Source organism: Gymnoscopelus braueri, assembly GCF_963280865.1.
Source record: "Gymnoscopelus braueri genome assembly, chromosome: 9".
Lineage (NCBI taxonomy): Eukaryota > Metazoa > Chordata > Actinopteri > Myctophiformes > Myctophidae > Gymnoscopelus > Gymnoscopelus braueri.
In genome coordinates, this window is record NC_137610.1 from 34,790,713 (window position 1) to 34,817,893 (window position 27,181).

The 27,181-nt window shown below is 42.4% G+C and overlaps 2 protein-coding genes across 2 annotated transcripts in view; one reads left to right on the top strand and one right to left on the bottom strand.

Annotated features, from left to right (window-relative positions):
• The first annotated feature begins 330 nt into the window (after window positions 1-330).
• On the top strand, window positions 331-15,773 carry LOC308091499 (netrin-4-like). Its single transcript, XM_080437153.1, has 10 exons — window positions 331-760; window positions 3,501-4,060; window positions 6,371-6,643; window positions 7,445-7,571; window positions 8,062-8,250; window positions 9,723-9,930; window positions 10,120-10,235; window positions 10,417-10,485; window positions 11,287-11,460; window positions 12,371-15,773. Exons 1-10 carry the CDS (start codon window positions 703-705, stop codon window positions 12,511-12,513), a joined length of 1,917 nt encoding a protein of 638 aa, XP_080293279.1. The 5' UTR covers window positions 331-702; the 3' UTR covers window positions 12,514-15,773.
• Window positions 15,774-16,015: 242 nt separating this feature from the next.
• Window positions 16,016-27,181, bottom strand: part of LOC308092040 (methionine aminopeptidase 2-like) — a 44,566-nt gene continuing 33,400 nt past the window's right edge. The window contains exons 7-11 of the mRNA XM_080437830.1: window positions 19,456-19,550; window positions 19,207-19,303; window positions 19,013-19,116; window positions 17,079-17,194; window positions 16,016-16,846 (exon numbers count right to left, since the gene is read on the bottom strand). Of these exons, the coding sequence (XP_080293956.1) occupies window positions 16,594-16,846; window positions 17,079-17,194; window positions 19,013-19,116; window positions 19,207-19,303; window positions 19,456-19,550 (665 nt within the window). The 3' untranslated portion in view covers window positions 16,016-16,593. The remainder of the gene's footprint in view (window positions 16,847-17,078; window positions 17,195-19,012; window positions 19,117-19,206; window positions 19,304-19,455; window positions 19,551-27,181) is intronic.

Genomic DNA, 27,181 nt, shown 5'->3' on the forward strand with positions numbered 1-27,181 from the left:
ATGTAAACATTTTTATTGTTAGGCATGACAAACATTATTTAACTGGGTGCCCCTGGGGGTCACCGGACCCCACATTGAGATCCACCTGTGTTAAGGAGAAGTTTTCTGTTGATAGCATTTACTGCAAAACATTAAGAAAAGTACTTTTTGGTTAATAGCATATTCTAGAGTCTAAACTGCTAAACATTACAATGCCTGAATTATTAATAGTCTGGGAGGGAGGGAGGGAGGGGCTTGGGAAAGTCCGCTGTGTAAGAGGCGGGGCTTACTACAACAACTTCATATTCCCAATTTTCAATGAACTCTCTCCATAACAAAGTAGTACTTTGAAGCGACTGGGATGGAGTTATGATAGAGAGAATAACACTGGCTTTCACAGACAGACAGTTTAATAGGGCCATCTGTAATTAACCATTATAAATACAGATATAAGGTGTTTTTTCTCGATATGATCCTGATTGTTTTGTCAATTTGTCAGGTTGTCAATTTGACTTTGGCATGCACCATGTGGGATTATTTACACTTGACCGCACTTGACTGAATTCGTGATCGCGTCTCTTTATTTTGATATTGATCAACCAGGTGTTATTTAAGGTTGCTTGAGTTTCAAATGTTTCTAATTTGAACAAATGACGTGACAATTATAGTCAAGAATATACAACAGGTTGCTTAAGGTGGACTAGAACTTCAGCGGCGTCCAGGATGAAACTGTGGACTCTGATTCTCACCATCCCGATGTGTGCGTCTCTTCTTTCGCCTGGTGAGTAGCCTATTGGTTCCCAAACTTTTTAGCTCGAGACCCAAAATAAATATTTGATGTCTTCCCGGGACCCACGCCAGTGAAAATAGCAGATCTACAAGCTCACAAGGCATTGCTTAGTGCAGCATTGTGAGCTTGTAGATCGGCTATTTCCTACAACTTCTTAAACATTGTTTTCTAATTAATGGATTTTCTTAGATTTTTTTTAAATGTATGGATCAAATTATTTTGATACTTTAAAAAAAAATGTAGGAAACAAAACGTTATGGGATATTTACTCGTGACCCATAAAAATGTGTCCGCGCGACCCACAAATGTGTCCCGACCCAGTGCTTGGGAACCACTGGAGTCTTCGATGACAGTGATGTGCGTGCAGGAGGAAAGTATGTCCGTCTCGCAAACAATATTTCCAATAGAGGAGAGGGGATTGTTCTTGATCTCCAGTTGTGAGTGACTGACCATGTAGGTAGCCTACTGCAGTGGTTCTCAAATCTTTTCATTTCAAGGACCCCCAAACTGATATGTATTTGGCTGCGGACCCCCATCTGAAAAGGTTTTGCCAGGGACCCCCAGAAGAGAAGATTTGTGTTAAAGAAAAATAATCAAAAATAAATAAATAAAAGTAGATCTGCTATTTTTGAATAGCCAACGTATAAAGTGGTTAAAATGATTGTGATGCTACATTAACTGGTTTTGCTGGGGAACCCCCCCAAGGACTCCTGGGGGTCCCCGGACCTCACTTTGAGAATCAATGGCCTGTAGGCTACCAGTCCAACTGAAGTAAAAGTATCAATGCCACAATGTAGAAATAAATACTCAGTCTGTTACAAGTACAAGTCCGGTATTCAAAATTTACTTGAGTAAAAGTACAAAAGTATAGGCATCAAAATATACTTAATTACCAAAAGTTAAAGTAGCCTACTCATTATGCAGAATGTCCCATTTTGGGTTTCCAAATGTATAAAAAGCCTTTGAAAATAGCAGATCTACAAGCTCACAAGCGAGGTGTTGTGAGCTTTGTAGATCGGCTATTTTCAAATAGCCAAAATATATATAGGGCTGAGGTGGTTAATGTAGGCCTATGTTTTGTAATAATAATAAAAAAGCTAATGATAATAATCTAGTGATAACTAGTATAACTAGTGACTAAAGTTTTCAAATAATTGTAGTGGAGTAAAAGTAAAATATTTTCCTCTGAGATGTAGTGGAGTAGATTCTGTAAAGTAAAAATACTAGAACTTGAGTGTAATTTGTTACTTTCCCACCACTGGGTGCAGGCACATAGTCTACTTAATATGCATGTGTGCAGATTTATGCAAATTGCAAATACGGACGACAGTGACCTTTGTGTGAGTAGTGAGTGAGCAGGAACAAACATAACAAATTGTATTCATGGTGATCTGGATTTCAGTGAACAGAGCCTTAATTGCGCGTGTAGGCTACGATTTTAATTAACACTGCGTGTCCTGAGTGATATTTATAGCCTTAAGCCTACCATATATTAAGGTCATGACATTTGGTGACAAAACTTTCACTTTAGAATATTTGTAGCCCATTTACTTAAAAAAAAGAAGTAGCCCATTGGACGTAGAAACATTTTAGGCTAACTATTGATTGATTATACATGATTCTAATGCAATTTTAAGGCATCTTGGAATCCAGTAAACAAAACGTAGGCCTATCAGCAGTTCACAAGGTCATAGGAGGTTACCCTTTTCACAAACAAATGAAACCACACACTCAGTGAACAAAGCCTCTAAATATTGGTCATTGGTTATTAAGAAGATTACCGTAAAGCAGGACTTCGTTCTCAGCAGTTGTAATTAGTTATTACTAGTATAACAATTAATTAAGGTGTGAGAACATTGTTTTGTAAACAAATGAAATAACACATACACATACTCAGTGGAATCAGCTGCGGTATATCTGACTGTCACAGTCAATAGAAATGATATTGTGCATGGGGACCTGGGTGGTTCAGTTATTCAGTGCACAGACCATTATGCTCATCATTCTCACACATGCACACACACACACACACACACACACACACACACACACACACGCACACACGCACACGCGCACACACGCACGCACACACACACACACACACACACACACACACACACACACACACACACACCTGAATTTCCCTCCAGGCATCAGTATAGGTTGGTCTTATCTTATTGTATCTTATCTTATCTTGATCTTGTCTTATCAGTTAGGTCAGTACTTATTTGAGTTGTAGAACGTCCCATATACCCATGTTGTTTGTCTGCATGCATGTCTCTGTTAACCCCCACCTCAGTATACACAAAGGGCCACAAAGAAAACAATCTCAAGCTTTTTTGTGTTGTATCCCTTTGGCAGATTTGTATATGTTTATGTATATTCATCTTTGTCAATAAAGGCATCAATCAATCATTCATTCAGATTGCTGTAGTCATCTGACCCACTAGGACATCTCTGCCTATGAGTATCCTTCAGTCCCACAGTACTCCTCCATACCAATAACCATACCAAACTGTTTCCAGTTGCACAGTTGGTGCAAACGTCTAGGAATGTCAGTAGTCCACAAGAGTGTTTCTCTCATGCACAACAAGGATACATTTTTGGCCATTTTGTAGATCTAGGGGAAGACAGCAGAATTAAAGGAGAGACAAATTCTTTTTTTTTTGTATCCTTACAAAATTGTTCAAGGCTTATATAACATACACACAACTTTTCTCTGCCCTTTTAGGTTCTTCTAAATCCTTCAAAGACACAACCGCGGGGAGCCGCTGCACTGGTCGAGCATGCAACCCACGCATGGGCAACCTGGCCCAGGGGAGAGTCCTGACCACTCAGACAGTCTGTGGCTCTAACGTCTCTGAGCCCTATTGCTTCTACAAACAGACTGCTGCCCCCTACAGTCGAGAGTCCTGCTCCGCAGCCAAATGCGGTAAGTGTAACGCTGGCATCCCTAGCCAAGCACATCTTCCCTCTGCCATGAGCGACTCCTCGTTCCGTTACCCTGGAACCTGGTGGCAGTCGGCGGAGGGGGTGAAGGAGGACACTCTTCAGCTAGACCTGGAGACAGAGTTCTTCTTCACCCATCTCATCCTGGTCTTCCGATCCCCTCGCCCTGCCGCCATGGTGCTGGAACGCTCTCAGGACAAGGGCCGCTCGTGGAAGACCCTCAAATATTTCGCCGGTGACTGTGAGGGAACCTTCGGCCTCATTGAAGGAGCTCCTGCTGAAGGAAAAGGAGCGACTTGCACCTCCAAGTATTCAGGAGGCTTCCCGTGTACCAGAGGAGAGGTGAGATTTGTGAATGTGCTGGTCTTGTGTCTTGAACCTTGAACCAGGTATAAGACCATCTTGTGGGTATTGCAAGTGGGCCCCCAAATAATTGGCAAAACACTAAGATTTAAATTATAATGTAGTATTTTTCTTTAAAACCTTAAAAGAAATGTGTTTTCATAGTGAAGCCAATAAAGAACTTAAAGTATACTACATTGGGTCAATTCAATTGATCCAAGCCACAACACAATCGATTATTGATTGATCATTAAAATAAACATGCTCTGAAAATGCACGCGGCCCACCCACCTGACCACTTAACACGGCACCCGAATGGCTGGCGTGTCAATTAGGCATGTAACGATTCACTCAACTCACGATACGATTCGAATCACGATACTCACGATATGATTTTTCACGACTTTTTAAACACAAAATTATTGTACAGATGACCGAAAAATCTTTCTTATTTTGTTTCTCTTCCACAAATCCAGTATTTTCTTCTCTTTTTTTTTTCTTTTTTTTTAACAATACTGTGTTTTCTCTTATCCTCTTTTCAATACAGTAGCAAATGATTGAAAACTCTTTTCTTTATCAATTCTCTTACAAAGATCCTGTATTTCTCTTTTTTCTATGCGCCCTCTTCTGTTTGCTTCGTGATAATTGTTTTTATGAAATTGATTTAAATTGTCACCAGTTTGAATCGATAAATTGTTACATGCCAATACGTGTCAATTGATCAGCTGGCAGTTGGGCTATTTTTGTCAAATATTTGCCTATTTTTGTTGAATGTTGCCTATTATGACATGCCCAGAATAGGGACGTGATGGTTCAAGTGGTTAAGAATACGACTCCTCATATCTCCTTTCTCCTTTGAGCTGTAAGAGGTATCAGAGGGACACTTTGGCCTGACTGAGGAAAGTTCATAGTGAGGGTTTCAGTGTTGGATAAGTGTTTTCACTTCTAAGAGAGATCTGAGCGTGACCACATCAAAACACACTGAAAGACTACCCCCCTTCCCCCAGTCACTTCACAGCAATAACATGTAACACCTGCTCTTATTGACTGTATTTTAGTGCTTGGATGTATTGCGTTCAATACACACCTCACATCACACAAACCACTGAATGAGCAGATGACCGAGCTTTGTAAGCTGATTTTGTCTGATGGACTGTCAAAGAAACCTTTTTTTATCAACGGCACACAAGTACCGGAAAAAAAACATGCATGGATAGAATATCAATGTTCACTAACTGCATTCTTCTGAAGTTCTCCCAAGGTATGTTTTACACATGCCGTGGCAGCTGTGGGAGGTTTGAGCCAGATAGCAGTAACTAGCTATGGTTTATTCATGAGCATCCCTTTTTGTTTAAAGAGACATGAGAGAGAGAGAGAGAGAGAGAGAGAGAGAGAGAGAGAGAGAGAGAGAGAGAGAGAGAGAGAGAGAGAGAGAGAGAGGGAGAGGGAGACAGAGAGAGAGAGGGAGACAGACAGACAGACAGACAGACAGACAGACAGACAGACAGACAGACAGACCAAACATAGCTTTTTGTTTTACTCTAAAGGCCCGAGACCTAGATGGGAGATCTGGTTGAATGTCTGAATGAATATATGGCTTCGACTGATCTCATAATTGCAGTGTATTTGCAACAGGTATGCGTCTTGCTATGTCAGCTCTCTTGCGTAAGCCCCTCACCCTTCATAATTAGTGTCTATGTGTCTCCATAGACACTCAAAGGAAACCCCCAATGTTGATCCTGCCCTTACAAAAACAGAAGGGGTTCACTAATAGAGTTCACTGTAATTGATATCCTGTATTTGGTGGAGAGATTTAAGACATGCACTGAATGAGCAGATAGAACATCAAGCTAATATGCTGCTCCCATTGTTTATTGCAAGTTCAATATTTTGATCACGTGTGGAATAAATCATGAAATGGGCACGCACGCACACGCGCACACGCACACGCACACGCACGCGCACGCGCACACACACACACACACACACACACACACACACACACACACACACACACACACACACACACACACACACACACACACACACACACACACACACACAATGGCTTCTTCAATGGCTGCTATTTCAGGTGCATTAAAGGCTGACCAGATTGATGCCTGTTTTTTATTTGCCATAACAAGGAGCAGAACCGGACATGATTCATGGCTTGGCCTTGTATCCACAAGGAGCGGCCTCTTGAAGTCTTGTGAAATGTGCAAGAGGAACAACACATGTTTTGAGTTTGATATTTTGATTAATTCATCATAAATCTTTTAATATTGGTTGTCCTGTCCTTCTACTTCCAAGGTGATCTATCGGGCCTTATCTCCCTGGCACTCCATGGATCCCTACAGTCCAGCTGTCCAAGAGCAAATAATGGTTACTAACCTCAGAGTCCGTCTGCTGCAGCACCAGCCGTGCCCCTGCCAGGCCAAACATCCTGGTGCCAGCACTCTGCCCACAGCTCATTATGCTATCTATGACTTCATTGTCAAAGGCAGTTGCCTCTGCAATGGGCACGCAGAGCACTGTGTTCCAGCCAATGGCTATCAGCCCAGTCGACAGAGGACCAATAATATGGTGAGTAAGTTGGAAAGCCCGCTGTACTGACTACACCGCTCACAGGTGTCTGGTGTTCCCCCGATGATGTGCAAAAACAGAGCTCTCTGTGCATAATTTGTTCTGTTGTGAAAACTCCCCAGGATTCTGGGTAATGCCACGTATGTTTGTGCCTTGTGTTTGTATGCGTATTTGTTTGTTTGCGTTTCGGGATTGCGAGTTGAAGGTTATGGGCTGTATTCCCACCACTCCCTGGTTACACAGCTGTGATGTGGTATGTGCTGCCTCAGTTGAGGGCTGCTGAGGGGACTACATATCGGCACATAGCCCTTGCCCTCTATTACAGGGATTTAGGGATGTGGAAACCTTAATTATAGCGTTAAATCTAATGCTTTAACAACCCATAGTCTCTTCCATGTTGTTCTGTTTACTGTAAATGGAGAATAGAAAAGACTAGCTGAGTACCCATATGGCTTAAGGTACTATAGCTGCCACGTTACGCATTGCAAGCTAACCACTCTGAAATGACTGAATGACTTGCACGTGTAAAGCGTACTGTGAAACAATTCTGTTTGCTTAAGAATGTGTATATATTTAAATATTTAGCAGCAGTGTCCACTGAAACTGAGTTTAAAAAGTCACATGATGCTTATACCCTCCACCTGTGCCAATGCAAGCAGGGTGGCATCTCTCTACGCAGGGTGGCCCTCTTGGCCCTGGCCCACCCTGGCTTTTTAATGTTTGGGGAAACACTGCTGCTTGCCTTTTCTCTCTGTGCACTTCAATGCGCCATTGTCTGTATGTTGTGTATCTGGCTGGCAGGTTCATGGGAAGTGTGTTTGCAGACACAACACAGCCGGTGACCACTGCGAGCGCTGTGCATCTCTTTACCATGATCAGCCCTGGCGGCCTGCCAACGGGATCCTTGGGGCACCGCATGAGTGCAAAAGTGAGTCGAGATGTTGTTGGGGTATTTGCCAAGTACATTTATCCTCTGTATTTACCCATCCTAACCATTGGACATCAGTGGGCGATATTAATACAGTGCTCAGGAGTGGTTGGGGATCAGTGTCTTCTGCACTAAGCCTGGACGGGCGGTCGAACTGGGGACCCTCCGATTACCTGACTGGGTGCTATATCTCCTGAGCCACAAGAGGGGCAAGATGGGCAAGAGGGTCAAATACAGTGTAGGAGACTCAACATGTGCATAGGGTCATTTATGTATAGTCCAGTATCTGACTACTATAAATATGATTTCATGTTTTCGTTAATGTACTCATAACAACCTTCAGCGTAGATGATCATTATCCTTTCATCATATTATGAGTATGACTTAAAAGCAAATTAGAAGCTGTTTGAATAACGGTCAGTTAGTCTTATTGTGGAAGCCCACAAAGGAAAATATATCTTACCTGTTGTCTATATGTATCATAAAACAGAGTGCAAGTGTAACAGCCATTCCAAGAGCTGTCACTTCGACCGCGGACTGTGGTTGGCGTCGGGGAGACGGAGTGGGGGTGTATGTGATGACTGTCACCACAACACAGAGGGCCCTCACTGTCAGAACTGTAAGAAAGGCTTCTACAGGGACCCCAGCAAACAACGGTCTGCCCCTGACTCCTGCAAACGTAAGGCAATATATTGTGCTTGGCACATTCCATAATATTCCAATACACTTAAAGTCATACTGTGTAACCTTTTCAATTATACCTATTTAAATATATATAATCTTTCAGTTTTTGACAATAACCATTCCACATAAATGAGTTTTTTGACAACTTCTCTTCAGCCATTAAGACCGGGAACGCATCGGTGTCATTTTAGATTTCTTTGGGCTATTCAAGAATAGCAGATATACAAGCTCATAGCGTAGCACCGAGTGCCTCGCTATGAACTTTTAGAGCTGCTATTTTAAAAAAATCGTGCAAATGTGTGCAAATCTTTGAATATATGTATTTTTAAAAGCGAGGGGGGTCCCTGGAACAATATTTTGAGATGGGGAGTCCGCGGCCAAATACATATCATTTTGGGTGGTCCTTGACATGAAAAAGTTTGAGCACCACTGATATGGCAACATACGTTTTTCGGAAAACTGTTGTGATTTAGAAGACATTTGTAGATGCGTTCCCGGATTGAATGGGTTAAACAACACTATTTTTGGCCAAAGTGTCTGCCCCCAACACTTAATCCCCAACTGCTGCAGTGGAGCTGCTCAGTGGTCAGCAGTAAAATACTGGTGTTTCTGTGGTTGTTTCTGTGGTTTCTTTGTTTCATCCATGAGATTTTGACTTTAAAGTGAATATAGCTTGAGTTCCCGGCCAGCTATAACAGACCCTGGATAGGAATAGGAAAGATAATACATTAAATGTATGTGAGTGAGGGGACTCTTTAATGATATTTCATATTGTGCTGACCGTCCAGAATAAAAATTTAACGACCCAATTTTCTCCAGGACCTTTCAAAATCACAGCCCTTCTGCGCCAGTGATATATAACAGTCAGATATCTTCAGTGGGCTCCATAGTAGGAGTGATGGAGCTATTAGTGTGTCGGAATGTAACAGTAATCGCAAACAATGGGAGAAGACATTCCCATGGTCCCAATGCGAGCACATTTTTCCAATTCTTGCCCTTTTCCCCAGACGTGCTGCAGCATTTTTAAGAACAAACATGCCGTTTTGGGAAAGAAATGAAACAAAAATCTATCCGTCATCACAAGGGACCATCAGGCAGTGAGGCCTGACCATGAAGGAGAGACAATGATTTACTGTTTGTTTTAAGTCCTGCAGTGTAGAGCAATGTTCCAGTGGAATAGCTCCATATTATTCCGTTCTGTCACTGTTGAAGGGTGGCAGATGGAATAGCTGTGTTTCCACCATTGTCTTGGGAGTTCACCATATGTACTTTATGTATGTTTTTGTTTGTATGTGTGTGCGTGCGTGGGAGCTTTTGGCACCCACCCAAACACATACTGTACCATTTTACTGTACCGTATATATTCTGCACTTGTATGCAAGCATATGTGTGAGAATAAAAACTATGTCTCTTGGGGTAGAGTCAACGGATTTACATATAGAGATTAACACGCACCCTCCCTTGCAGCCTGTTCTTGCCACCGCGTAGGAGCTACGCTCTCGGGTGGCGGCGCCCTCTGTGACCCTGTCAGCGGGGAGTGCACCTGTAAGCCGGGGGCCGGAGGTGCCCACTGCGAGAGCTGCTTGGCTGGATACTGGGGGCTCAACGAGTACGGCTGCCGACCGTGTGACTGCACAGGCGACTGTGATCCCTACACTGGTGACTGCGTTTCTGGGTGAGTGCCAGTAGGCAATAACGTGGCCGTATCGTATTTATTTATCATCATTGTAAACGTTGACACACCATGGAAGCTACTGTTCCCAGGTATTAAAGCTAAGGCTAATGCTTCCTCTGGTTGGCAATTTTCAGTGGTAGACAGTAACTATGAGTACTTTCTTTTCTTTTTTTTTGTTCTGCGACACAGCTCAGATCCGGAGGTCTTCCATCCAGCCGGCGGCCACGCGGGACACAGCAGCAGCAGTAATAGTGACACGGCACTCTTTAGGGTAGAGGAGCTTTTCTCTGCACTGCACCACTCTGGTGAGTCACAGGTCATAACACACTCCGCACTCACATCTACCCCCCACGCGCGCTCATAATAACAATGCAGATGTTTTTTTGGAAGTATGAATGTATAAATACCCGGCGTGTGTGCTTCATTGCATTCTTGACTTCTGACATTTTGTTCCTCCTCTTCTCCAATCATATTTCTCGTTCCCAGAGAAATGCGAGTGCGTAGAAATGACCCTTGGCAGCCCCAAATTCTTCTGTGCTATGGAGTATGACTATGGTGAGTGCTGTTTGACAGAGGAAATCAATTAATTACCCAGTGAGTCAACCATGACGGCCTCATAGGCCTATTGGAATCTGAGGCTGCATAGTATCCATGAGCCCCTACATAAAGAAGAAAAAATCCAAATGCTAAAAATAAAATGATATACAGAAATTTGGCATCTGATGAGCTGAGCCAGAGTGACATCAGTGGCTTAACCACTTTAAACCTGAGCCCAGGGCTCTATTCTAGGCCCCTGTTTTAGCTCGACTCTAATTATCTTTGCCGAAAAAGGCAGATCTACAATCTCACCATGCGGCGCGATGTAACGCGTTGTGAGCTTGTAGATCTGATATTTGTTTTACCAAAGTTTCCCACCGTGATAGGGATGCTAAGGTTCGAATGTTAGCGGAGCCCGTTTGTTTGAGTTCGCTCGCCAAGAGTGGCAGGAGGAACATATGGGCGCAACATTAACCCGTCCCTCAGTACTCACAGTTGAACTTCCCTTGAGCAAGGCACTATCCCCAACCGCTCCAGCGGATCCTCTCAGTGGCCAACGGTATAATACTGTGGTTGTTCTGGGCAGCTGCCAGGTGTCAATGTGTGTATCTGACATGACTGTGAAGCAGGGCGGTGCTGAATAATTACCTATACCCTGGATAAATAAAGGTTAAGCAAGAAATGTCCTGACTTATGTTGGAATCTGTCTTCAGAGTACCTTTGGGAATGAAAAGGCAGTAGTGACACGTTGGGTTTTGCAATGTCTAAGCTCCTGCCGACAGAACCGATTAGTTGACTTTGTCTGTCTTGCCTCTGCAGTGTTGATGGTGACAGTGGTGTCCGCCCATGACAAGGGCTCCCATGCAGAGGTGGAGGTAAAGGTTAAGAAGATTTTGTACCAGAGCCCTAAGATGAAGGTCCAGAAGGAAGGGATCACTCTCTACCCGGAGTCCTGGACCACTCAGGGATGCACCTGCCCTATCCTTAACCCAGGTCTGAAACCACGCACCTGACACCATGCACCTGCTCTATCCTTAACCCAGGTCTGACACCATGCACCTGCCCTATCCTTAACCCAGGTCTGAGTCTGACACCATGCACTCTTGTCAGAAACTTGAAATCCTGAAAATTGCTCGCAATGCAGACTTTTGCAGGCGAGCACCTAATTAGTAGAATCTCATGTGGACAATCTGCCAGCTTTGTGCTGAACAGCGAATCCTTGTCGCTGCTTCATGAGGGAAGTCTTGGACAGGTGCCAGCATCCTAGCATATCATTCATTTGCAGTGGGACATTTACAAGATTGCAACTGCCACTTTGTTATTAGAGCATTTCACGACCAACCTCTCAGGATGCAGTTTTATTTTTGGAGTGTGAAGCAGGCCATACAAGCACATTAACAAGTTAGGGCTAGTAAAAGTTAGTAATTTGTGTATGTCGTCGCTGTCGGGCGCAAAACTTGTATGTCCAAAAACGGCTACTTTTCAGGAAATGGAAAAAAGAAACCGTTTTACATATGGATCCATTGTTGTTATTGTTTAGTTGCAAGCTCTTGTTAATACTTTTCATCTGTTAAATATTTTAAAGCCTACAGGTTTTCAAATTGTTTTCAAAAATAGCAAAAATAGCAGATCTACAAGCTCACACTGTGTCGCGATGGATGTAATGTGTTAGGAGCTTGTAGATCAGCTATTTTTGCAACTTTTGTGCAACACTCTTGTACGACGAAGTAGGGCGTTAATTCACGGAAAAACTAAAAGTTGAAACAGGGAGATACAAGGTTTCTGGCCCACGGCAACGATATTTTACATAAGCTTCAGGTTTATTTGTCATGTCATATTTAGTCAAATTATAGAATTAGAATTGAGATGTACAGAGGTTAAAAGTTACTTGTGTTCTGTCCAGGCTCAGATTACATGGTGGCTGGCCATGAGGACTGGAGGACTGGCCGTCTTATGATCAACATCAAGAGCCTGGTCAAACCATGGAGGTCAAGCCTGGGACGCAAGGTCCTCCACATGCTCAGGAAAGACTGCGGCCAACAGTAGGTTCTCATCAATGGCGGGGACCGACAGATGGACAGACAGCAAGACAGTTATTGTGATACACACACATGGTTTGGTGGAGGACTGGGAGAATGGGCAGCATGTCTTTGAATTTGGCATTGCTTGGACACTGACGTGACGGCAAAAAAACAACAACATGCCAACAGAGAGAAAAGATATTTATTTTCTCTTTCCTCAGGAAGACACTCTTAAGGACACTAGGGGTCTGGCATTGTGGTTGTAAACCTATGGTACAAACCAAATAGAGAGACAACTGCACCTAGGTATTGTCTCTCATAGTCTCCTGCTACATGAAAGAAGACAAACTCAAGATATACAGTAGACTAGACAAAATAGTAAAATCATAGACTTTTGACAGAGAACGAAGTTGGTCTTGGGATTTCCTTCATGTGTATATGATTATGTTTTGGCCCATAAATATGTTCAGGTTATTTATAAAGCAATACAGAATGTTTATTTAAGTGTTAATGACATAGCATATCCTGGCCACTCAATCCGTCGAAGCTGACCAAGCCGAAACATGAATTGCAAGGTTATGTCCTACTGTAATTTTAATGAGCGCTTTTACTCTTTGAAACCTAGCAGAGGTTTGGACTGAATTATCATCCTGTTCTCGCCATCATTGGTGATAAATCATGAATGAATTGCCAGAATGTTTGTACTGTGAGTGAGTGTGTGTGTGTGTGTGTGTGTGTGTGTGTGTGTGTGTGTGTGTGTGTGTGTGTGTGTGTGTGTGTGTGTGTGTGTGTGTGTGTGTGTGTGTGTGTGTGTGTGTGTGTGTGTGTGCGTGCGTGTGCGTGTGTGTGTGCGTGCTCACGTGTGTGTTTGATGTCCTTGCCGGGGAGTGTAGGACTGTGCAGGTCAGAACACATAACTCGTGTAGGGGGATGCGGGGTGAAAAAAAACGTTAAAAGGAATCAGGCGACTTAATCAAAATGGCACCCGCTGCTACGCCACTCGCCCCCCGTGCTGTCAAGACGAGGGTACAACACATTCACATCTGACCTCTGGACCTAACAATATGCAAATGAGTGAACTGCTCTCTCGCAGTAGAATTTGTTGATTCTACTGCAGTGGTTTTCAAACTTTTTGTTTGAAACAGTGGTTCTCAACCTGTGGACCGGGGCCCACTGGTGGCCCGCGAGGGTATTGCAAGTGGGCCGCCAAATAATTGGCAATATAAGATTAATATAAAAACATAATATTACATAATATGATATGGTTTTTTTCTTTCTTTATAACCTTGAAAAATTAGTTTTCATTGTGATACTGATAAATAGGAATACTGTAGTATAGTTCCATTAATCCAAACCAGAACACAATTGATTGATTGATTATTAAAATAAACATGCTCGACCCGGATCGCTGGACTAGCAGGCCAGGCACTTAGGCTCTAATGTAGCCTGACAGCACGTCGCGGGTTCGAGTCCCGTTCCCGACAACCTTTGCTCCGTGACTCTCCCCGTCTCTCTCCCTCTTCCCTGTCCATCCTCAATGAAAACTATCAATAAAGGCAGAAAAGCCCCAAAACAAAATCTAAAAAAAAAATGAACATGCTCTAAAAATGCTCGTGTCCCACCCATCTGACCACTTAACACAGCAAGTCCAAATCTCAAGGCACAGCTGTATTCATGGCAAAAAAAATCCGGTCTACAAGGTGTCACAAGCTTGCAGATCAGCTATTTTCGCTAAAAATAAATAAAATAAAAAAAAACATTTTCAACTTTCTCTATGATGACAAACACAAAATAGGGATGCCAGGTTGAAAGTCGTTAAAATATATTTATATATATTTTTAGGGTATGGAATTTGCCTTTGTATTGGGAATTTAGTACTACTGATATAATAAATTAAGAAATGATTCTTAACTTCTTGTATAGTTGTATTGCAATAATAATGTGTGGTTGTCACAAAATCCCAAGGTCTCATATCACGGCACACCAGTGTGCCTCAGCACACCGTTTGGGATTGGGAACCACTGGTCTACTATCCTTCCGTCATTGAATTGGTGAGAGTGCAGTGCAGGGACAATTGTCAGGCTGGATTCAGCCAATGGTGACTCAATGAGGGCTGACAGTTCATCTAGTCCATTTACAAGGGGAAGGGGAAGGCCCAAGCCCCCAGAGCCACGGTAGAACAGTGAAGCGGCCGTCGCCTGGTGGTCAAATCTGGGATTGCAATACCGTATTTAAAACACCACTGGGCATGCTTCTACTGTTTGAAACCCTAGTGCGTCTGCACGGTGCTCAAGACTTCCGCACGATTGTGCACCCAAATTTGGTGCCCCGGAAGTAGAGCGTTCTTCCAGGTGCTTCAAACGCCAGTGAGCAACTTTCATTGAAATGAGTAGCTGGGGGTGAGGCAGTCCGCCCTCTAGATGTATTATAACTCTATGGGAAGGCCCCACTTGGGAAGGCCACTTTGAATCTTCACGGGTGTGTTGTGTGTGTGTGTGTGTGTGTGTGTGTGTGTGTGTGTGTGTGTGTGTGTGTGTGTGTGTGTGTGTGTGTGTGTGTGTGTGTGTGTGTGTGTGTGTGTGTGTGTGTGTGTGTGTGTGTGTGTGTGTGTGTGCGTGTGTGTGTGTGTGTGTGCGTTCATGTGTCAGAGAAAGGGAGCGGTTAATCACTAGAACGCTAGTATCCCTATTCTGAGGGTGGGGGGACGTTTGCCAAAAACAGCAAGCTCACAACAAGCTTGCGCAGATCAAGTTGTAGACCGGCTATTTTTGGTGAAGAGATTTGGTGTCGAGTAAAAAAAGAGCGTACCAAGTTCAGTTGCAACTCAGGTCCGTTTTACTACGTATAGAGGGTTTAAGTGGTTAAAAATGCTAGTGTGTTTCTCTCATTAGCCGGCAACCCCCTGGGACCCCAAAATACATGTATTAAAAGACTGCAGTTTTTTGGGGGGGACGTCAGTGATCAGATCTAGAGTCCACAGGCCATATTTGAACCAGGCCCAGTTAAGAATAGTTCTGTCTACTGTCTCCAAGGAGCATGGCGACATGATGCATTCCTCTGCTCTGACATCACTGCCTATGTCCTTGTCCCAAATGACTTTACTGACCGAAGAGATAAGGGACATAATCTACATGTAAAAATTACAATTTGTGATGAATGGACATTCTCTGGCTTCAATGTGACATTTGTACAGCATTTTTTTCTACTTGTGTCCTATATGTAACATTTTTGCTTACTAATCCAGTGGTATTGCATAAACTGTGCCTGAGGGCAGATTCTTTATAACTTTGTTTCATTTTATGGTCACATCTATTTTGGAGTGTAATGTTCTCTAGAGCTTTGCCTTTCTTAACTAGAGTCATCATTACTGAAGGTGACTGGTTAGTTTTAATACTGCCCTCCTTTGGTTAAAAGTGAGAAATGCATTGTCACTGGGTATTGTGATAATGAACCAGATTTGATTAGTACAAGTGGTTATAAGTGGTTCAAAACATACAACTTTGTAAACATAGACACAACAATGGATGGAAGATTTATTACAATTTATTTCTTATAAAACTTCCTCAAAATAAAATAGAGCAAAGAAATATAGAAATATAAATACTTTCATAGCAGTTATTGTTGTTACTGTTAACAAGGCATTGAAGCATAGCATTATTTGGTGATGTATTCACCAAAACCTTTTTTGCATAAATCCTTTGCATATTGTTTGTTGGCATAATTTCTAAAAGCAGTATAGCGTTAAAACAATATGGCTAGATTATACGATATGCCCTTATTCTATTGGCTTTATCCTTTGAGGAAAAATTAGAAAAAACTAAAAGAAAAAAACATGAGTAAGCTATTGCCATGACACCAGTCTCTTGCTCTTGCTAAAATAATTATCTAAGGTGGGTTTCAAGCCATGGAAATTTAGGTCACAGAAATATTGCATAATTTGTTATCAGTCTGAAGAGGTTTTTTCTTGTCTCTGAGATGTCATGATCCTGACTTTTAAGTGCATGCTTAAGCCTACTTCATACTCTGTAGTACGGCGGTATCGCTTTCCGAAAATCTGTTCTTTTCGGCAAGCAACACTATTGTGCCACGGAGTATAAATGAAGCTTTAGTAATCGTCTCCACGGCTCACTACTTCTTTGCAGGTGGGCCTGAGTAGAATGGTGTGCTCATACTGGGCGGTGTAGCTGCCCTTGGTGTCACAGAGCGGTGGATATGGGTCTATGATGCCAAGATCACACAGGTTCTTGAGCGCCATCAGGTACTTGCTCTCGCCCAGACGGTCCAACCAGCGGCGACAGAATGCCAACGTCCCAAAATTCTCATTGATCACATTCAGCAGATGTTTAGCCCTAGGAAGCCTGCAGCGCCATGAGAGGAAGACAAGGAGAACAATTGAGACCTAAACACAAAATGTAGCTAGCACTACATTACATTATGCTCTCAATAAAATGATCTGCATTCACTAGCAAGGTTTGCTATGGAAGTACAAACAAGAATGCGATGAGCACACATCAACCTAAGAATACATTTTCTAAATCAATATTTTGCTCGAATATCTGGGATGAGACAAAGGAAGGCAGCAGTTCCGACCTTATTGGCACGTGTCCAACGTTGAAGTTTTTCATGTAATGCGAACACTCCATGTCGTCATAGACTGCCCCTCTCCCTGTACTGCCAAACGTCTCGATGGCGTACGCCTCACCTTCCTGCGAGGCAGGAAAGAACACACTCACCTTTGGCAATAAAACTCTGAAATCAGGGTTAAAGCCCGATTTATACTTGGTTGTACCAAAAATAGCCAATCTACAAGTTCTGCACCTCAGCAGATCTACAAGAGAGCTTGTACTGTAGATCTGCTATTTTTGGCATGCAACTCCGCCGTACGACGTAATAAATTAAGCATGGGTTAATAAAAAAAAAAGCATGCACATTCACTCAATTCAATTTATTCAATCAGATGCAGGACAAACAGAAGATCAACATAAAATATAACAACAGAGTCCACACACTGTTACTTCCCCGCACTGTTTATTGCAAGAACAAGTTACACTAGGTTATGTGGACTCTTGTTTTTTATGCTAATTAATACATTATTACACGATGGAGAAAATGTTGACCCATTTTTCTTTTGAAAGTAAAGAAAAGTATTATTCTTGTTGTCAAAAGGGTCATACGTAGGCCATACATTAGCATTTAATGTATTCCCTGATTATCATTCTTTGTAAGTCATATTAATTCCATATGTATTTAAAATTGCCCTATTCTTTTCCACAAGCCATATTTAATGCAAGCTGTCCACACCTTTATAGAAAATATGATAATCACACAGCAGGCATAATGCTATTGAAGGTCGTTGAAAAAGAATGAACTCAGACCGTGAGCAAATCTCTTTCCAGGAGGGACTCTTAGGAAATTGATTCAATAACTCAAGATGTCAGTAGTTGACATGCTCCTGTGCAGTGTATTAAAGACAGGAGTGGAGTCTGGAATTGAGTTGCCGGTCTTCACCAGTGTTTTAGCGTCTCTATCAGCACGTGGCTGTAGGTGGGGGTCTCTGTGCTATCAGCTGATAACACTGCGACACCCTCTCTCGCTGCACTGATAATCAGTCAAAGTGCTTGCAGCCTTGTGGCACGCCCCAGTCTGCCAGTCCAGCCATGCACTCTCCCATCGCAAAGACAGTAATGGCTCCGTTACATCAACACACTCCAACAACAAATATCAACATATACCAGGCTGCCACATCAGCAAAGCCCCCAACATCACCATCACCATCCCCCACTCTCCTGGAACCATCAGGTAAAAAGCTTGACTCAGCAGCTTGCCAATTAAAATGCTCAGTTCTGTCCAAATAGCAACATTGCAGCTGTCTGTGTGTGTGTGTGTGTGTGTGTGTGTGTGTGTGTGTGTGTGTGTGTGTGTGTGTGTGTGTGTGTGTGTGTGTGTGTGTGTGTGTGTGTGTGTGTGTGTGTGGGGGGGGGGTAGTCAGTGATATGGTAGTCAGTGATATGACAAGGGTAGGCTCAGGAAATGTATTCTGACATTAGTGCAGAATGCAATAAGGAATAAGCCATGGGGTTTCTCCTTCCTGAAATACAGAGCCTGTTAATGGCCCAACGCAATGCAATGCTTTTACAGTGCAATTACTTTAGGGCCTGGAAATTCAACAAGTGTTGCTATACTTCATGGTGTCTGGTAACTTCATGAAGGGTGTAATTAAAGTGCGACGACTAAGAAGCTGCCACAGCAGTAAATTGGAATCACTTGTCCACACCTCACCGTAACCCTAACCAGCCACAAGTTCTTCAGATTACACTTAACATTTAAAACGGGATTATTTCTATTCAAGGTCAGACCGCACCGGTAAAAAGATCAACCGAGACCATGGCCTCATTCTTTGTTGCAGAATCCATTAGCGGAATCCAAGGCTCAGCAAAAATTCAAAGAACCATCCCAATGCATTTGACTAATACAAGCCTCATTAAAGAATAACGTTTAAAATTTGGACATGAGAGCATACAAACCTCCATCCTGGTGGCTTCCCCCCCTTTGACAATAGGAACTGTTTTGCCTGAGTGTATCCTGTACTGTCCAATAGAGTGGCCATTGAGATTCCTAATCGGTTTCACTGTAGAAGGAACGAGTGGAAAGTTTGATAAATACGAGATGCCGTCTAACGTGTACATGACGAAAGAGAGATAAATGACTCCATCTTCACCTTGATACGTTTTACCATCAATCTCCACTTCGTACGACTCCATGACCTCCTGAATGGTCTCGCCGACGTCACATAGGCGCACATCAATCCCTGCACACTGAGGACAGAGGGGTGTTTACACTTATATGGGTACATAGCATTATTCTTCAACAGCAAGACAGATAGTATTGAGTAATCTCTGGCAGATCCATTTGTGATGCCTATAATTTAATGCTAACAGACACCATGTGGGGCTTAAAAAACTGTTACCTTGATGCCAGTGTTAGTAGCATCTCTCACAGCCTCCAGCAGCCTGTCATACTTTGGATTGAAAGTGACGGTGAAGGCACAGTCTATTATTCTGCCTGGAAGATCAAGCACAGTCATGTTACAGCTTTTGTGAGGAAATTGTTTTATAACAGTGATTCTCAAACATTTTCATATAAAGGACCCCCAAATTGATACATATTAGGCCATTTTGAACATTATTTTGTGCCAGGGACCCCGACAAGAGAACATTTGTTGTTGTTAGATTCGATTTATTACTGAATTCAGTACAGAAAACAATCTATACTAGATGGAGAGAGTGAAACCTATGATTTGAGTAGTTATTCTTATACATTCTCTCAGAATCAGAATCAGATTCAGCTTTATTATCACATCACAGGTTTACTAAGTAAACTCGGACTAACGCCAAGCAGGTGAAATAACAGTGAAGTTAACCACTTTCAACTTGGTGTCCATATTTTGGGCATGTCAATAAAGGCGAACATTTTTTAAAGTAGAAAACAAGGTTTTAGTGGTTGAACTGCCCCTCCATTTTGCTGGGGACCCCCTGGAACTCCCTGAAGAACCCCTGGGGGTCCCCGGGCCCCACTTTGAGAACTATTGTTTTACAGTCTTGGGGGTGGCTCGTGGCTCAGTCATTTGATGCGCGGCCGCGGACCATGTGTTCCTTGTGAGTGCAAGGATGCAGGTTCAGATCCGACCCCCCATCTTGTCTCATGTCTCTCCTCTCTCTCTGATCAAAAAAGGAACAATCCAATCGCACCCCCGATATAAGTTTCAAAGCTTCTTTTTAATGCATCACAGCAGCAATCACAGGAACAAACGCGTTTCAGCCCTTCTGGCCTTCGTCAGCGTTTCTCCCTTCTCTGCCCTTGGTTTCCTGCCTCTCTACTGTACACTGACCTGACCTATCTGAAGATAAAGCATAAAACGCTCCAAAAAAGTCTTCAGCAGCCATTAAGGTGACAATGACCATAAAAACAGGGCTGTTAATTTATAGGAGCTATTTATAACATGTTAAGATTTATATTTATGCAAAACATCCATTATATTAATCAGATTTTCTTCTATTTGTATGATATATTATACTTTGTTACACCATGATGCATTTAGTTTTTAGTCCCTTAAAACATATAGCTCGGCTATCTCTAAGTGGGCAAAACCCTTTCATACTGTATGCAAAGCATCAAAATGTTGTCTTGGATGCGTATAGAAAAGTGTAATTTTCTAAATATAAACGTTAAAGCTCTATATCATGATAGCAATCATTGCTACAGTATAGTGTTTGTTCAGAAACAGTGGTGTCCCTGTCTCTCCAGCTCTTAATAAATAAATAAACATTTTCAGGTGGGTTGCCAATTTCAGCCAATCAGGAGAGAGTACCCACTTATCAGCTTCAATTTTATAATGTTCCAATTTTTGTCTGCTCACTTCTTTGTGTCATCACTTCCAATTTAACTTGTTTATCCTGTATCCTGTTTGAGTTCTCTCTCCAGATTGGAAAAAATTGGTATCCTGACCTGAATATGCGTTTTCTTTTTACGAAAGAGCTGGAGAGAAGGGGAAACCCCTGTTGCTGTACAATCACAGATCAGCAATTATTACTACCAGAATATAGAGCTATTTAACTTATTTTAACACAGAAATAAGGCTAGAAAGCCTCAGAAAAACTGTCCACACACTGAGATTGACGCAAAATGCTGTATTCAATTTAAGACATCTGCGTCAAACACTGCTCAGATGGAAATTCATTGTTATTATTATTGTTATAATGATGTTGCTGCTTTTTAAATTCACGTATTTATCTATTTTGCACCTGAGTACTGTATGACACAGACACATCTTTTTAGGCTTTCTCTCCACAATGGTGTGGAGCTATCTCTAGTCCCAACATCTACTGAACTTTCTAAAACAGATAGGTCTAGTCCTTGATTTTGAGACTGGCTGAGTTGTAAAAAACACAGAACAGGACCATAATGTATCATCGCACCAACATCTTTTTTACAATATTCACCATAACGTTCTAGGGATGTATTAACGCCTTGTTTTTGTCCGAAATTCCACTTAGTCTATTCATTCCTAACTCTCCTTCCGTATTTGTCCTGTACAGAATTTGCCTCAAGTACGTAGATTTTTTTAAACTTTTTGCTACAGATTTTGGAGAGCCTGTATGCATTGTGTGCCAGGAAACAGCAGAATACGTTATTCAATTCTGCTTGAATATGTTAATAATATTTTATTTATTGAGCGCTTTTCAGGGTAGTCAATTCGCACTTTACTTTAATAAAAGATGTGTGTTTCAAGTCATCCGTGAAATGAATACATTTCCTTGTGTTGAACACTAGAAGGAATATTGTGTGTATTAAAAGTAACTAGACGGGTCGCAATTCAGGGCAATTGCAAAGTGTGGTTGCGCCGACGCCGGTCGCAGGTTGCCGCCGCCCGGACTTGAGGAATATGCTTGGAGGAATACCATCGGAGGCCGCGTGACGTGCCATTCGAATTTGGTGCTGATTGGATCCTGTGTTCGTGATACATGGCGTTTTGATTTGAAGAAATAGGCCCCTCCCACTAAAATAAATAAGCCCCTCCCATAAATGTAGCGGGCCAATGACATCGTCATGTCACTCCTGAGATCACCTGCTTTTTAATTTGAGAGGAGTGATCCCCCCAAAAATCATGTTTTAGCGTCAAACGGTTACGTTTTGCACAGTTGTGGTGCCCCCTATGGGTCAAAGTGGAAATGCTTTTGGGGATTCGTTGAGTAAACCACCCTCAACATGTGATTCAAATTTGGGATCGATTGGACGTTTCGTTCGTGATTTTTGGCATTTTTGGTAAAACGGGCCCCTCCCACTAACTTTGGAAGCCAATTGCGGACGAACGGTAAAGACTATCAAAATGCCGTTTGGATAGGTTTATCGCATGGGTCCATAGATCACGTTTACCGATTTTTTTGAGATTTGGGAAAAATCTGTAGGAAAAGGTGCAAAAAGTGTGTTTTGAAGAAAATTCAAAATGGCGGAAAATCTTTCCTGACGCAAATGGGCGTGGCCTATATGGGGAGATGCGTCGTAACCCAAGGAATCCAGGGGAAAAGAGATTTTTATTCTACGACCTACGGTTCAAGAGTTAAAGGCCAAAACGTAAAGGCGGCTGTTATAGCGCCACCATGAGGCCGAATGGTGTAATTATTTGTATAATAATTTTGGACTAAATTATGAACCTCCCCTGCAAATCTGGTAACTCTAGCTCTTACGATTTCTGAGAAAAAAATACTTAAATTTGATTTTTTTCACTTTTCCATTAAAGCGGATGGGGACATTTAATGCACTAATAAATCAATATCAATTAAACTATTTAACCAATCTCTTAGCAAAATACAAGCGCACTATTCCCGGTCAAGACGGTCATTTTGACATATGGCACGAAATTGGGGAATAAAAACTGTGGGAGGAGATGCAGTTTGAAATATTGTTTATTAACATTGTTCAAGAACAATGTTAATACTAGACGCGTCGCAATTATGGGAAATTGCAAAGTGTGGTTGCGCCGACGCCGGTCGCAGGTTGCCGCCGCCCGGACTTGAGGAATATGCTTGGAGGAATACCGTCGGAGGCTGCGTGACGTGCCATTCGAATTTGGTGCTGATTGGATCCTGTGTTCGTGATACATGGCGTTTTGATTTGAAGAAATAGGCCCCTCCCACTAAAATAAATAAGCCCCTCCCACAAATGTAGCGGGCCAATGACATCGTCATGTCACTCCTGAGATCACCTGCTTTTCAATTTGAGAGGAGTGATCCCCCCAAAAACCATGTTTTTGCATCAAACGGTTAAGTTTTGCGCAGTTGTGGCGCCCCATATCGATCAAAGTGGAAATGCTTTGGGGGATTTGTTGAGTAAACCACCTTCGACATGTGATTTAAATTTGGGATTGACCGGACGTTTCGTTCGTGATTTTTGGCATTCTTTGTAAAAACGGGCCCCTCCCACTAACTTTGGAAGCCAATTGCGGACGAACGGTAAGGACTATCAAAATGCCGTTTGGATATCTTTATCGCATGGGTCCATAGATCACGTGTACCGATTTGTGTGAGATTTGGAAAAAATTTGAAGGAAAAGGAGCAATAAGTGTGTTTTGATGAAAATTCAAAATGGCGGAAGATATATCCTGACGCAAATGGGCGTGGCCTATATGGGGAGTTGCGTAATGACCCAAGGAATCTAGGGGAAAAAATATTTTTATTCTATGACCTACGGTTCAAGAGTTATAGGCCAAAACGTAAAGTGGACTGTTATAGCGCCACCATGAGGCCAAATGGTGTGATTATTTTAAAAATAATTTCGGACTAAATTATGAACCTCCCCTTCAAATCTGGTATCTCTAGCTCTTACGGTTTCTGAGAAAAAAATACTTGAAATCTAGTTTTTTCATTTTCCCATTTTCCATTAAAGTGGATGGGGAAATGTAATTCACTAATAAATTAATATCAATTAAACTATGCAACCAATCTCTTAGCAAAATACAAGCGCACGATTCCCGGTCAAGCCGGTCATTTTGACGTATGGCACGACATTGGGGGATAAAAACTGTGGGAGGAGATGCGGTTTGAAGTTTTTCAGTTTCTCTATAACAATAGTTTGGTTGCCCTGTTAGGGCAACCACACTAACTAGATGCGTCGCAATTCAGGGCAATTGCAAAGTGTGGTTGCGCCGACGCCGGTCGCGGGTTGCCGCCGCCAGGATTTGAGGAATACGCTTGGAGGAATACCGTCGGAGGCCGCGTGACGTGCCATTCGAATTTGGTGCTGATTGGATCCTGTGTTCGTGATACATGGCGTTTTGATTTGAAGAAATAGGCCCCTCCCACTAAAAGAAATAAGCCCCTCCCACAAATTTAGCGGGCCAATGACATCGTCATGTCACTCCTGAGATCACCTGCTTTTCAATTTGAGAGGAGTGATCCCCCAAAAATCATGTTTTTGCATCAAACGACTACGTTTTGCACAGTTGTGGCGCCCCCTATGGGTCAAAGTGGAAATGCTTTTGGGGATTCGTTGAGTAAACCACCCTCGACATGTGATTCAAATTTGGGATCGATTGGACGTTTCGTTCGTGATTTTTGTCATTTTTGGTAAAACGGGCTCCTCCCACTAACTTTGGAAGCCAATTACGGACGAACGGTAAGGACTATCAAAATGCCGTTTGGATAGGTTTATCGCATGAGTCCATAGATCACGTGTACCGATTTTTGTGAGATTTGGGAAAAAAAATTAGGAAAAGGTGCAAAAAGTGTGTTTTGAAGAAAATTCAAAATGGCGGAAAATCTGTCCTGACGCAAATGGGCGTGGCCTATATGGGGAGATGCGTAGTGACCCAAGGAATCCAGGAAAAAGGAAATTTTGATTTTACGACCTACGGTTCAAGAGTTATAGGCCAAAACGTAAAGGACGCTGTTATAGCGCCACCATGTGGCTGATTAGTGTAATTATTTTTTTAATAATTTCAAACTAAATTTTAAACCTCCCCTCCAAATCTGGTAACTCTAGCTCTTACGGTTTCTGAGAAAGAAATACTTGAATTTGAGTTTTTTCACTTTTCCATTAAAGCTGATGGGGAAATTTAATGCACTAATAAATCAATATCAATTAAACTATTTAACCAATCTCTTAGCAGAATACAAGCGCACGATTCCCGGTCAAGACGGTCATTTTGACATATGGCACGAAATTGGGGAATAAAAACTGTGGGAGGAGATGCAGTTTGAAATATTGTTTATTAACATTGTTCAAGAACAATGTTAATACTAGACGCGTCGCAATTATGGGAAATTGCAAAGTGTGGTTGCGCCGTCGCCGGTCGCAGGTTGCCGCCGCCCGGACTTGAGGAATATGCTTGGAGGAATACCGTCGGTGGTCGCGTGACGTACCATTCGAATTTGGTGCTGATTGGATCCTGTGTTCGTGATACATGGCGTTTTGATTTGAAGAAATAGGCCCCTCCCACTAAAATAAATAAGGCCCTCCCACAAATGTAGTGGGCCAATGACATCGTCATGTCACTCCTGAGATCACCTGCTTTTCAATATGAGAGGAGTGATCCCCCCAAAAATCATGTTTTTGCATCAAACGGTCACATTTTGCGCATTTGTGGCACCCCCTATGGATCAAAGTGGAAATACTTTTGGGGATTTGTTGAGTAAACCACCCTTGACATGTGATTCAAATTTGGGATTGATTGGACGTTTTGTTCGTGATTTTTGGCCTTTTTTGTAAAACGGGCCCCTCCCGCTAACTTCGGAAGCCATTTATGGACGAACGGTACGGACTATCAAAATTCAGCTTGGAGACGTTTATGGCATGGGTCCAGAGATCATGTGTACCGATTTTTGTGAAATTTGGACAAAATATGTGGGAGGAGGAGCTAAAAGTGTGTTTTGAAGAAAATTCAAAATGGCGGAAAATCTATCCAGACGGAAATGGGCGTGGCGTACATGGGGAGTTGCGTCATGACCCAAGGAATCTAGCGGAAAATAAATTTTGATTTTACGACCTACGGTTCAAGAGTTATAGGCCAAAAGGTAAAGTGGGCTGTTATAGCGCCACCATGTGGCCGACTGGTGTGATTTTTTTTGTAATAATTTTGCAATAATCTATTAACCTCCCCTCCAAGTCATGTAACTGTAGCCCTTATGGTTACCGAGAAAAAAATACTTGAATGGGAGTTTTTGCAATTCCCATTAAAGTGGATAGGGAAATTTAATGCACTAATAAATCAATATCAAAAAATCTATCCAGACGCAAATGGGCGTGGCCTATATGGGGAGATGCGTCGTGACCCAAGGAATCCAGGTGAAAAGAAATTTTGATTTTACGACCTACGGTTCAAGAGTTATAGGCCAAAACGTAAAGGGGGCTGTTATAGTGCCACCATGTGGCCGATTGGTGTAATTATTTTTTCAATAATTTTGGACTAAATTATGAACCTCCCCTCCAAATCTGGTAACTCTAGCTCTTACGATTTCAGAGAAAAAAATACTTGAATTTGAGTTTTTTCACTTTTTCATTAAAGCGGATGGGGAAATTTAATGCACTAATAAATCAATATCAATTAAACTATTTAACCAATCTCTTAGCAAAATACAAGCGCACGATTCCCGGTCAAGACGGTCATTTTGACATATGGCACGACATTGGGGGATAAAAACTGTGGGAGGAGAAGCGCGGCAAAGTATTGTTTATCTATAAAGTTCATCAAGTACTATAGTCTGGTTGCCCTGTTAGGGCAACCACACTAACTAGACGCGTCGCAATTCAGGGCAATTGCAAAGTGTGGTTGCGCCGACGCCGGTCGGGACTCGAGGAATACGCTGGGAGGAATACCGTCGGAGGCTGCGCCAATTACATTGTCACGTCACTCCTGAGATCACTTGCGTTTCATTTTGAGAGGATTGATCCCCCAACATAAGGTTTTTCTATCAAACGGTTACATTTTGATCATTTGTGTGCGCCCCCTATGGATCAAAGTGGAAATGCTTTTGGGGATTTGTTGAGTAAACCACCCTTGACATGTGATTCAAATTTGGGATTGACTGGACGTTTTGTTCGTGATTTGTGGGCTTTTTTGTAAAACGGGCCCCTCCCGCTAACTTTGGAAGCCATTTACGGACGAACGGTATGGACTATCAAAATTCTGTTTCGGTCCA